Source organism: Bos javanicus, chromosome 11 (genome assembly GCF_032452875.1).
Source record: "Bos javanicus breed banteng chromosome 11, ARS-OSU_banteng_1.0, whole genome shotgun sequence".
Classification (NCBI taxonomy): Eukaryota; Metazoa; Chordata; class Mammalia; order Artiodactyla; family Bovidae; genus Bos; species Bos javanicus.
This window is the reverse complement of record NC_083878.1, coordinates 47268922-47281115: the sequence shown is the minus strand read 5'-3', so window position 1 is coordinate 47281115 and position 12194 is coordinate 47268922. Positions and strand designations below refer to the sequence as shown.

At 44.7% G+C, this 12194-nt stretch overlaps 1 protein-coding gene across 1 annotated transcript in view; it reads left to right on the top strand.

The window, feature by feature from the left end:
* Positions 1 to 9693: 9693 nt before the first annotated feature.
* Positions 9694 to 12194, top strand: part of RPIA (ribose 5-phosphate isomerase A) — a 35188-nt gene continuing 32687 nt past the window's right edge. Inside the window, exon 1 of the mRNA XM_061432597.1 lies at positions 9694 to 10028. Within this exon, the coding sequence (XP_061288581.1) occupies positions 9756 to 10028 (273 nt within the window). The 5' untranslated portion in view covers positions 9694 to 9755. The remainder of the gene's footprint in view (positions 10029 to 12194) is intronic.

Genomic DNA, 12194 nt, shown 5'->3' with positions numbered 1-12194 from the left:
GCCTGTCCCAGGAACTCACTTGAGACCTGGGATATCACCATCCTTGTTCTTGCCAAAATCTTGGCTTTCTCTGCCCACCAAGGGGCTTCCCAGCCTTTTACTACTGGCCCTAGTAGTAAAGAACCCACCTGCCAATACAGGTAGATATAAGAGATCAGGTTCGATCCTGGGGCAGAAAGATCCCTCGGAGGGGGACATGGCAACCCACTCCAGTATTCTTGCTTGGAGAATCCAATAGACAGAGGAACCTGATGGGCTATTGTCCATAGGGTCGCAAAGAGTCATATATTACTGAATAACTTACCTTGCACACATGCCCACCAAAGACAAGAAATTATAGAGACAGAGTTTGGAGGAAATAGAAAGATGGTTTTAATCCTCGCTGGCTGAGGGGGGAAACACAGCACAGGCTGGAGCCTCAAGAACTGTGCCCCCCTAATCAGGAATCTGGAGGACCATATAGATAGGGGCTCCCGGTCAGGGGTAGGTGATAAGAAACAAAGGTGAAAGGATCTAACATTCTTCTTCCTCTTGCATTGTTTCAAAAGCAGTCATAGGCTGGTGACATGTAGCCCTATGAGTAGGTCTTGTAGCCACTTAGGTCTATTGTCTTGGTTTGGCTTATTGTACTGTAGCCTTCTTTTCTTTTTTAAAAAATTAATTTATTCATTTTTCTGCTCCAGGTCTTAGTTGGGGCACATATGATCTAGTTTCCTGACCAGGGACTGAATTCGGGCCTCCTGCATTGGGAGCTCAGAGTCTTAGCCACTGGACCACCAGAGAAGTCCCTGCAGCCTTCTTTCTATAGTGCAAAAAGAGAACTACAAGGGGTGGTCTGAAAAGAGAGTGCTGCAAAGGTAAGCACCAGATATAGGGTGTGATTAGCATAGAATTAAAGGATAACAGGGCTTCCTTGGTGGCTCAGACAGTAAGGAATCTGCCTGCAATGTGGAAGACCCAGGTTCGATCCCTAGGTTGGGAAGAGCCCCTGGAAGGGTAATGGCAACCCACTCCAGTATTCTTGCCTAGAGAATTCCATAGACAGAGGGCTACAGTCCATGGGGTCACAAAGAGTCAGTGAGTGAAAGAGAGAGCGACTGAGCAACTAACACACAGAGAGGATAACAGGTGCAAAATGTAGCCCATCCAGAGTTAGAGGGAGATAGGTACAGGATGTAACTTACACATTATCAGGTTAGTTTTTAGAAAAGTAAACTTCATTACAGACTATAGATTAGAACAGTTAAAGAAAAAAAAAAAAAACCAAACTCAGGAAAGGGCAAGAGTAAATGGAAAACTTTTTTTCTCTTTTTCACTACAACATCCTTGCACCACTCTTACTTGCAACTCAAACACAGCCTGAGTTTATGTTAACGAGATGACTTTTGGAAGAACCCTACGGATGTGGTGGGGGTTGCTAGCTTCCAGGGGAACCAACCACTGTGATTAGAGAACTGGAACTTTCAGCCCCAACCGCACCTCAAGGAAGAGGAGAGGGGCTGGAGATTGAATCTAATCACCAATGGCCAATGATTTAATCATTCATGCCTGTGTTATTGTTAAGGGAAACACTGACTGAAACTGTCCACCCTGGCCAGGTAGCACAGTAACCATCTGCATGAGTTATTTTATGACAGGAGGTACTGATAAGGAACATGAAACTAACGAGCCACCACCAACCGGAAGAATTCAGGAAAGGTCAAAACCATAGAGGAGACTCCAGGCCACATGTGTACCAGCCTCTCAGACTCTCCCTGGAAGCCATCTTGGCTGAGTGATGTGTGCTCCACTAGGAAGGACCCTGAGTCAGAAGGACTGGCCAGAGACAACATGGAAACTAATCCCATCACCATAAAACCCAAGACCATGAGTCACGCACATGGCAGAGCAGTTCTCCTGGTTTCCCTTATCCCGCTGCTCTCCACCCAGGTGCTCCTTCCCAATGAAGCCTCTTGCTTTGTCAGCGTGAGAGTCTTCTCGCATAATTCATTTCCAAGTATTAGACAAGAGCCACTCTCAAGCCCTGGAAGGGGTTCCTGTTCCTACCAAAATTATGAAGCCTTCATAGAAACTCTTAAGGTAAGGAGTTTGGAAAGCTTCCAGATTGAACTCGTGGAGGTGCTGGTGGAAGCAGATAGGGTAACGGTCTTGGAGAAAGAGAAGCAGGCAAGGCTTTCTTTCATTTTGGCCTCAGGCATTTTGTGACCTAAGGCTGGCCACAATGCTTGCCTTTGAACAGGCCATGAAATTAAAAGACCCTTGCTCCTTGGAAGAAAAGCTATGACAAACCTAGACAGCATATTAAAAAGCAGAAATATCACTTTGCCGACAAAGGTCCATATAGTCAAAGCTATGGTTTTTGCAGTGGTCATGTACAGATGTGAGAGCTGAGCCATGAAGAAGGCTGAGTGCTAAAAAACTGATGCTTTTGAACTGTGGTATTGAAGAAGTCTCTTGAGAATCCCTTAGACTGCAAAAATATCAAACCAGTCAATCCTAGGGGAAATCCACCCTGAATATTCATTGGAAAGACTGCTGCTGAAGCTGAAGCTTCAGCCCTTTAGCTACCTGATGCAAATAGCTGACCCACTGGAAAAGAGCCTGATGCTGGGAAAGATTGAGGGTGGGAGGAGAAGGGGGTAATAGTAGACAAGATGATTGGATAGCATCAGCAACTCAGTGGATACGAATTTGAGCAAACTCCAGGAGATAGTGAAGGACAGGGACAGGCATGCTGCAACCCATGAGGTCGCCGAGTCTGACATGACTTAACTACTGAACAACAAATGGAAATGAAGGAATTCAGGAACAAAGGAAAAGCAGTTAAGAAACAATAGTTCAGCGATGAAACAAAGCCTTAGTTCCTCTTCAAGGGATATATATCGCAATCTGATACTTACCTTTCAGTTCTGCGGGAACTCAGGTGGAGGATACAATAATGATGCTGACCTTTTTTGACCCTGGTGACTAAATCAACTAAAGCTTAGACTCTGAATATTTGCCCCAATTCTGTGCTGAGTTCTCTGCTGCTCAAGCCCCTTCATGAATATACATGTACTCTTAGCTTAAAATTTCCCTAATTTAGGGTCTTTCCTAGTGGTGTGTGCATCACTCAGCCAAGATGGATTGCAGTGAGAAGGATTCTGGGAGGTTGGTAGGACATATGGAATGGTGAATCCTCTTTCCTTTGGACCTTTCCTGAATTCTTCTGGTTGCTGGTAGCTTTTTGGTTCTGCATTCCTTACCAGGACCTCTTGTTGTTAAGATAGCTCATGCAAGCAGCTACAGTCTTGCCTTACTGCTGGGCAAGCTGTTTCAGTCAATACTTTCCCTAATAGTAATAGTAGAGCAGGGGAGAAAAGGGGATTTTTTTTCCTCTCAATCTTCTAAAAGGTTTAGGTTGACACCTGCCATTTCTTATTGTTACCTGTGGTAGGCTGAATAATGGTCCCTCAAAGGTGTCCAAATCCTAATATCTGGAGCCTGTGAATGTTACCTTGTATCCCATGGACAGAGGAGCCTGGCGGGCTATAGTCCATGGGGTCCCAGAGAGTCAGACATGACTGAGCAACTACCACTACACATCCAAGTATGATAAGAGGGATTTTTGGGTGTGATTAAATTAAGGTTCTTGAGAGGAGGTGATTATCCTGGTTTATCTATGTGGGTCAGATATAATCACAAGGCTCCTAATAACAGGGAGTAGATCAGAGTGAGTAGTAGGAAATGTGACCACAAAACCAGGTGACGTAGGAAGAAGCCATAAGCCAAGAATGCAAGCAGCCTCTATCTGCTAGTAACAAAGACTGCACTAAAAGTTGATTCTTCTACCTCGTCTTCTTTTTTAATTGAAGTATAGTTGATTTGCGGTTTCCCAGGTAAAGAACCTGCCTGCCAGTGCAGGAGACATAAGAGACTCAGGTTCAATCCCTGGGTTGGGAAGATCCCCTGGAGGAGAAAATGGCAACCCACTCCAGTATTCTTGTCTGAAGAATCCTATGGACAGAGAAGCCTGGTGGCTACAGTCCATGGGGTTGCAAAGAGTTGGACACGACTGAAGCAACTTAGCATGCACGCACGCAGGCACATAGTTGATTTACATTTCAGGTGTACATCAAAGTGATGCTATTTTAGATAGATAGACAAACAGACAGATTGATTCTTTTCCATTATAGGTTCTTACACTATACTGAATATGGTTCCCTGTGCTATACAGTAGGTCCTTGTTTTTTTTTTTCCTTGAAAGTGAAAGTGAAGTTGTGTCCGACTCTTTGTGACCCCATGGACTGTAGCCTATAATCTTCCGTCTATGGGATTTTCCAGGCAAGAGTGCTGGAGTGGATTGCCATTTCCTTCTCCAGGGGATCTTCCCGATCCAGGAATCAAACCCGGGTCTCCCGCGTTGCAGGCAGATGGTTTACCGTCTGAGCCACCAGGGAAGCTTTTTTTTTTTTTCTTAATATATATTTATTGAAGTATAACTGACTTACAATGTTTCAGGTACATAGCAAGCTGATTCAGTTATGCATATACACATATATTGTCTTTGAAATTATTTTCCATTATAGGTTATTACAATATATTGACTATAGTTCCCTGTGATATACAGTAAACATTTGCTGCTTGTTGCATATCTATTTTTTAATTAGAAATCTAGCATTCTATTCATACTTAGTCAAACAAGTGGAATCAAAATGTCATAAATTTTTTAGTTAGGCAAAAATTCATAAGTTTTCTAAAATATATATATATTATACATATTATTTTACTGTGGAAGTGAGAAATAGACTTAAGGGACTAGATCTGATAGACAGAGTGCCTGATGAACTATGGACAGAGGTTTGTGACATTGTACAGGAGACAGGGATCAAGACCATTCCCAAGAAAAAGAAATGCAAAAAAGCAAAATGGCTGTCTAGGGAGGTCTTACAAATAGCTGTGAAAAGAAGAGAAGCTAAAAAGCAAAGGAGAAAAGGAAAGATATATCCATTTGAATGCAGAGTTCCAAAGAACAGCAAGGAGAAATAAGAAAGCCTTCCTCAGTGATCAATGCAAAGAAATAGAGGAAAGCAATAGAATGGGAAAGACTAGAGATCTCTTCAAGAAAATTAGAGATATTGAGGGAACATTTCATGCAAAGATGGGCTCAATAAAGGACAGAAATGGTATGGACCTAATAGAAGCAGAAGATACTAAGAAGATGTGGCAAGAATACACAGAAGAACTGTACAAAAAGATCTTCAAGACCAAGATAATCACAATGGTGTGATCACTGACCTAGAGCCAGACATCCTGGAATGGGAAGTCAAGTGGGCCTTAGGAAGCATCACTACAAACAAAGCTAGTGGAGGTGATGGAATTCCAGTTGAGCCATTTCAAATCCTAAAAGATGATGCTGTGAAAGTGCTGCATTCACTATGCCAGCAAATTTGGAAAACTCAGCAATGGCCACAGGACTGGAAAAGGTCTGTTTTCATTCCAGTCCCAAAGAAAGGCAATGCCAAAGAATGCTCAAACTACTGCACAATTGCACTCATCTCACATGCTAGTAAAGTAATGCTCAAAATTCTCCAAGCCAGGCTTCAGCAACACGTGAACTGTGAATTTCCTGATGTTCAAGTTGGTTTTAGAAAAGGCAGAGGAACCAGAGACCAAATTGCCAACATCCTCTGGATCATGGAAAAAGCAAGAGAGTTCCAGAGAAACATCTATTTCTGCTTTCTTGACTATGCCAAAGCCTTTGACTGTGTGGATCACAATAAACTGGAAAATTCTGAAAGAGATGGGAATACCAGACCACCTGGCCTGCTTCTTGAGAAACCTGTATGCAGGTTAGGAAGCAACAGTTAGAACTGGACATGAAACAACAGACTGGTTCCAAATAGGGAAAGGAGAACATCAAGGCTGTATATTGTCACCCTGCTTATTTAATTTATATGCAGAGTACATCATGAGAAATGCTGGGCTGGATGAAGCACAAGCTGGAATCAAGATTGACGGGAGAAATCTCAATAACCTCAGATATGCAGGTGACACCACCCTTATGGAAGAAAGTGAAGAACTAAAGACGCTCTTGATGAAAGTGAAAGAGGAGAGTGAAAAAGTTGGCTTAAAGCTCAACATTCAGAAAACGAAGATCGTGGCATCCAGTCCCATCATTTCATGGGAAATAGATGGGGAAACAGTGGAAACAGTGGCAGACTTTATTTTCTTGGGCTCCAAAATCACTGCAGATGGTGACTGCAGCCATGAAATTAAAAGATGCTTACTCCTTGGAAAGAAAGTTATGACCAACCTAGACAACATATTAAAAAGCAGAGACATCACTTTACCAACAAAGGTCCATCTAGTCAAGGCTATGGTTTTTCCTGTGGTCATGTATGGATGTGAGAGTTGGACTGTGAAGAAGGCTGAGTGCCAAAGAATTGATGCTTTTGAACTGTGGTGTTGGAGAAGACTCTTGAGAGTCCCTTGGACTGCAAGGAGATTCAACTAGTCCATCCTAAAGGGAATCAGTCCTGGGTGTTCACTGGAAGGACTGATGTTGAAGCTGAAACTCCAATACTTTGGCCCCCTGACGCGAAGAGCTGACTGATTTGAAAAGACCCTGATTATGGGAAAGACTGAGGGTAGGAGAAGGGGATGACAGAGGATGAGATGGTTGGATGGCATCACCGACTCAATGGACATGAGTTTGGGTGAACTCTGGGAGTTGGTGATGGACAGGGAGGGCTGGTATGCTGCAGTTTATGGGGTTGCAAAGAGTCGGACACGACTGAGCAATTGAACTGAACTGAATTATTTATATATATATGTATACAAAAGCTTTTCTACTACTCTTGATAAAGGCTTGAGAAAGAACATCAAAAATAAAAGAGATGGAGAAATTGGAAAACATAAACTAAATGAAATGGAAACATTGAATATGAAGTATAAAAAGTAAAACAAACTAGATAAAAGATTATCATATAGTCCAGTTGTTTTTAAACATGGTTGCTCATTAGTAGGTCCTTGTTGTTTATCTACTTTATATATAGTAGTGTGTTTTAATCTAATTCTTTATTCTTTCCATTCCATCATACTTATTTATACGATATGAATTCAATCAGATGTTATATATGTTAAATCATATTTTGATAAACTGTAAGCCATTAAACAATTTCTGGTTTGTACCAAAATCTTGATATGCTCATTTTGTCCATGCATCACCCAATGCATCTATCTGTTCAGCCAGCTAACAACCACATACTGAGCACCTACCTTTGCTACTGTAAAGCCCTGTGGACACAGACAGAAAAGACGCAGGCTCTAGGCTCCGAATCAAGAAGCTTGCCCTCTAGTGGGCAAACGATGTATATCAGCGTGAAAAGTACTGAGATAAGTTTATTCAGAAGTGAGGCCCTAGCCAGGTCTTAGAAAATGAAGAGGCATTAGCCAGACGAAGATGAAGTTGGGGGCCAGGGTTGTGGAAGGATGCGTGGAGGACATTGGGCATGAAGACATGACAAAACAAGGTGCACTGGGAAACTGTTGCTGGCTATGATTGGTGCTTATGAGGGAGGAGGATGCCCAGGGAAAGGTCGGGATCAGCTCCTGGGAAGCCCCGCATGCCTTGTTAAGATGTTTAGAACTCATCCTGAAAATGATGGAGTACCATCAAGATGTAAACAGGGATTACATTAGATTTGTTTTTAAACATTGCTTTGACTTTCCAGGTGGCTCAGTGGTAAAGAATCCACCTGCAATGCAGGAGATTCAGGTTAGATCCCTGGGTCAGAAAGATCCCCTGAAGGAGAAAATGGCAACCACTCCAGTACTCTTTCCTGGGATATCCCATGGACAAAGGAGTCTGTAAGGCTACAGTCCATGGTGTTACAAAAGAGTTGAACAATACTGAAGTGACTGAGCACACATGCACACAAGCATCCTCCCACACTTACTATTCCCTCTGTAAAAAAGGATTTGAAAGAGTTTCACTCATCATCCAGCTATACTCAACCCTGCCCCAAGAGTGCTCTCCGTGGGTGATTCAGGATGGAGTAAAAAGGATGAAGCATTTAGTGTTATGGCTACAAGGCTTCTAGATAGTTCAGATGTGTATCTAAGGAAGAATTTTAATGACTCTAGATTCTTGCATCTTTCCATACTTGGGAAAGAACTAAAATCATTAACTTGAGAATCTTTGTGTGTGTGTGTGATTAGCAGTCTTATTTTACCAAGATGCATGCTTGACTGTATCAAAAACTGAACATTCAATAAACTAAGATCATGGCATCCAGTCCCATCACTTCATGGCAGAAACGATGAAAACAGTGACAGATCTTTTCTTGGGCTCCAGAATCACTGCAGATGGTCACTGCAGCCATATTAAAAGATGCTTGCTCCTTCGAAGAAAAGCTATGACAAACCTAGACAGCATATTAAAAAGCAGAGACATCACTTTGCTGACAAAGATCTGTATAGTCAAAGCTATGGTTTTTCCAGTAGTCATATATACATGTGAGAGTTGGACCATAAGGAAGGCTGAGTGTGGAAGAATTGATGCTTTTGAACTATGGTGCTGGAGAAGACTCTTGAGAGTCCCTTGGACAGCAAGGAGATCAAACCAGTCCGTCTCAAAGGAAATCAACCCTGAATATTCATTGGCAGGACTGATGCTGAAGCTGAAGCTCCAATACTTTGGACACCTGAATGTTAAGAGCCAACTCATTGGAAATGACCCAGATGCTGGGAAAGATTGAGGGCAGGAGGAGGAGGGAGACAGAGGAGGAGATGACTGGATGGCATCACTGACTGGACAGACATGAGTTTGAGCAAACTCTGGGAGATGGTGAAGAATAGGAAATCCTGGCAGGCTGCAGTTCATGGGGTCGCAGAGCTTGACGTGGTTGAGCTACTTGAACAACAACGCTTGACTACATTTCCAAGACCAAAAAGACATGTATGTACTGGCTCCTCCCTTATCTTTTTGGAATAGTTCCACAGAGATGAAATGTTATTTCCCCAGCTGTAGTCCCGAGTAAGCTGCCAGAATAAAACTGAAACTCACTTTTCTTACATTGTACTTTTTTTCAGTTGACACGCACAGCAAGACACTTTATAGGTAGGGAAGAAAAGAGAGAGTTGTTTAGTTCAACGACAGTCCTTTTTGAGTCAATAATTTCTATAGGTCACACATAGGCGTCGAGTCAAGCTCCATCTGGAGGGAACCGCACCATCCAATGCTGCGCAGGGCAGAACAACACCTAAGGCTGGGGGTTCTAAATTTGTAGCCCTGCTCCTGTGGAAGGAGGTCTAAAGGTGGAATAAAGTGTGAGCCGCTGTCCGCAGGTGCGTTTCCCCGTGGAGTCCATCTAGAGAAGTCACTCCTAAAAGGACATTTCCATAAGAGCGACTGCCCTGAGGCCTCGTACGCCGCCACGTTCTTACGTCTAGGAAATCCAACAGGATTAGATCCAACACGCCCATCTCAGACACGGGGGCAAACAGAAAACACTCTAGCCTTGATCCATCCGGGGCTGCTTGCGCTGTACGAGCCGTCACACCAAAGTTCGTCTTCGATTTGCGCACCCGGTCGCGGAGCATTGTGGGGCTGGTAGTCCAGGCTGAGGCGCTGTTTCCGGTCACTGAAGTCCTAGAACTACATTTCCCAGCAAGTACCGCGCCGCAGCGGAAGCGGACCTCGTACGTGGGTTTCAAGACTTCCGGCGGAGCCGGGGGCGGGACCGTGGCGGAGGCTGGAGCGAGGCGGCGGGATGCAGCGCCCCGGGCCCTTCAGCACCCTCTACGGGCGGGTCCTGGCCCCGCTGCCCGGGCGGGCCGGGGGCGCGGCCTCTGGCGGAGGCGGGAACAGCTGGGGCGTTCCGGGTTCCCACGTGCAGTTACCGGGACGTTCGCAGTTCGGCGCTGGCAGCACAAGTACCGGCGTCAGGGAGACTAACACCGTCTGTCCGGGCCCGTCCGCGATGTCAAAGGCCGAGGAGGCCAAGAAGCTGGCTGGCCGCGCGGCCGTGGAGAACCACGTGAGGGTGAGCAGTTCAGGGCTTGGGCCCCCTTGTTCGGCCTTATGGGCTCTTGCTGTGGGTTCTGAGCGCTGCCAGGTGCGCCAAGTTCCTGGCAGAGCGGGGGCTGCGTGAGAGGGGAGAGAGTACGCACTTGACCTGCCTTGAGACCTGCTCCTTCAAGGCCTTTGAAATACGGAATTGGTTGGGGCCGAGTACCCTAAAGTTGAGCTGTCTAAAGACTACTTGTCAGGCCAGATAACAGTTTGCCAAGTGGAGCGTGGTGGTGTGTGTCTGATGTTCGGAGTGGGGTTAGGAGGGACTTAGCGCGTGGCTTCCTTTATCAACAGATAAGAGACTGGGACTGCTGAGAAGTGTTCACCTCGCTTCACTGCCCAGGGAAGTCGGTGGGAAGCTGATTTGAAAAGTGTTTTGAAATTTAACTCCAGGGACGTGCTTAGCTGGGCGCGCACCGGCTCCTGAATGTACTTGCCGGAGGAAAGCGGAGGAGCCAAAGACTTTAAACCTCCTCCTTTTGGCAGGGCTCGGGTGGACACTTGAAGTCCGGAGATCTTCTTTAAGGTCGGGATGTGGAGATGTTTAGCTGTTAATGTAAGGTCGTAATGTAATGTTAGTGAGGTCGTGACCCCACTTGTTGGCTAAGTGGCGGGTGTGGTCCTCTTGGTGGAGTCTTTTGGATTTGCTGTCAACAATCAATTATCTTAATTGTAAGAATTTTGGGAGCAGGGAGCCAAGTGGAGTATCTCTGCCCTTAGGTGGAGTTTCCTGGGTTTCATTGGCTTTTAATGTTTTCTGCTTTCTGGAAAGTGGTATCAGATTCTCTTTTCTCTAATAATGGTTCTTTATTCTTTACATTTGGTAATGCTTTCGCGTACGAAGTTATTTTGCTGGATAGATGTTAGATCCTCCTACAGCCTGGCCAAGTGGGAGGGGCCCGCGTGGTAACCTGTGGCTCAAAGTGTTCTGTAGGAGGAATGACCGAGTATCCTCCCAGACCCAAACCCAGTGACTCCTGTTCTAGTGGCCTTCACCCAGATACATAGCTGCCCTGTTCTGGTGTAATAGTCTGGTTAGCAATAGGAATTTCTATGGGAGTTCACAGAGAGAATGTGGAATGTGTCATCTGGCTCTCCTTTTGGGATTCAGTGTCTCAGCTGCAACATTGGGACAATTAGTTGAAATTTCAAATACCTGGAGAAAGTGAATGGTAATGGGCAAATGAAATCTATACAAATAGAAAAGACTTGTATGTTAGATTTCTTATTATCCTATTACTATTATGTCTTCCTGACCATTGTTTATTATTATTATGTATTTGGTTAAATAAAAATTTTCAAGCCCCCACCTCAGGCCAGAGCCTCCAGCCACCTGTTGCCTGAAGTTGCCAGACAATCCTGGGGAGATCTCCACTGACCTTTTGGCATTCACCCCAGTCTCAGTTAACACCATTTGCCTTTGCAGACTTCTTTCCTGAGATGTCAACACTATTTGAATGTTTTTTTTTAAAATAATTATTTATTCTTTATTTTTGGCTGTGCAGGGTCTTTGTCGCTGCTCCAGCTGTTTTTCTAGTTGGTGGTGAGCCGGGGCTGCTCTCTAGTTGCAGTGTGCAGACTTCTCATTGCAGTGGGTTCTCTTGTTGCAGAGCATGGGCTCTAGGCCACACAGTTTTCAGTAATTGCAGTTCCTAGGCCTTAGAGCGCAGACTCAATAGCTGGGGCGTACAGGCTTAGTTGCTCTCCTGGGATCTTCCTGGACCAGGGATGGAGCCCATGTCCCCTGCATTGGCAGGTGGATTCTTTATTACTGAGCCACCAAGAAGTCCTGTATTTTGTACTTTGTATCCCTGATTCATTCATATCATTCCTGTGCTGGGAACTTGTTGAGTGCCTGCTATGTGTCAGGTAGTTGGTGTGGTGGCCAGAGATGTGGCTAAAGGGAGGAGAAGATGCTGATCCTGGGTATTTTGCAAACAAGATCACTTAATTCCAAGACAAGTTTATTGATCATAGTCCTGTACCTGATTGTCAAGGTTTAGCAGCCCTCTCCAGGGTTATCCATTTTTTCCATCTAAGGCCAAATTTTCCTTTAGCACTTTGTGACTTGAAATTGTTTCCTTGTTAGCCAACTCAGATTTTACTGCTCACCCCTTGAAAGACAAGTTTGCTTTCA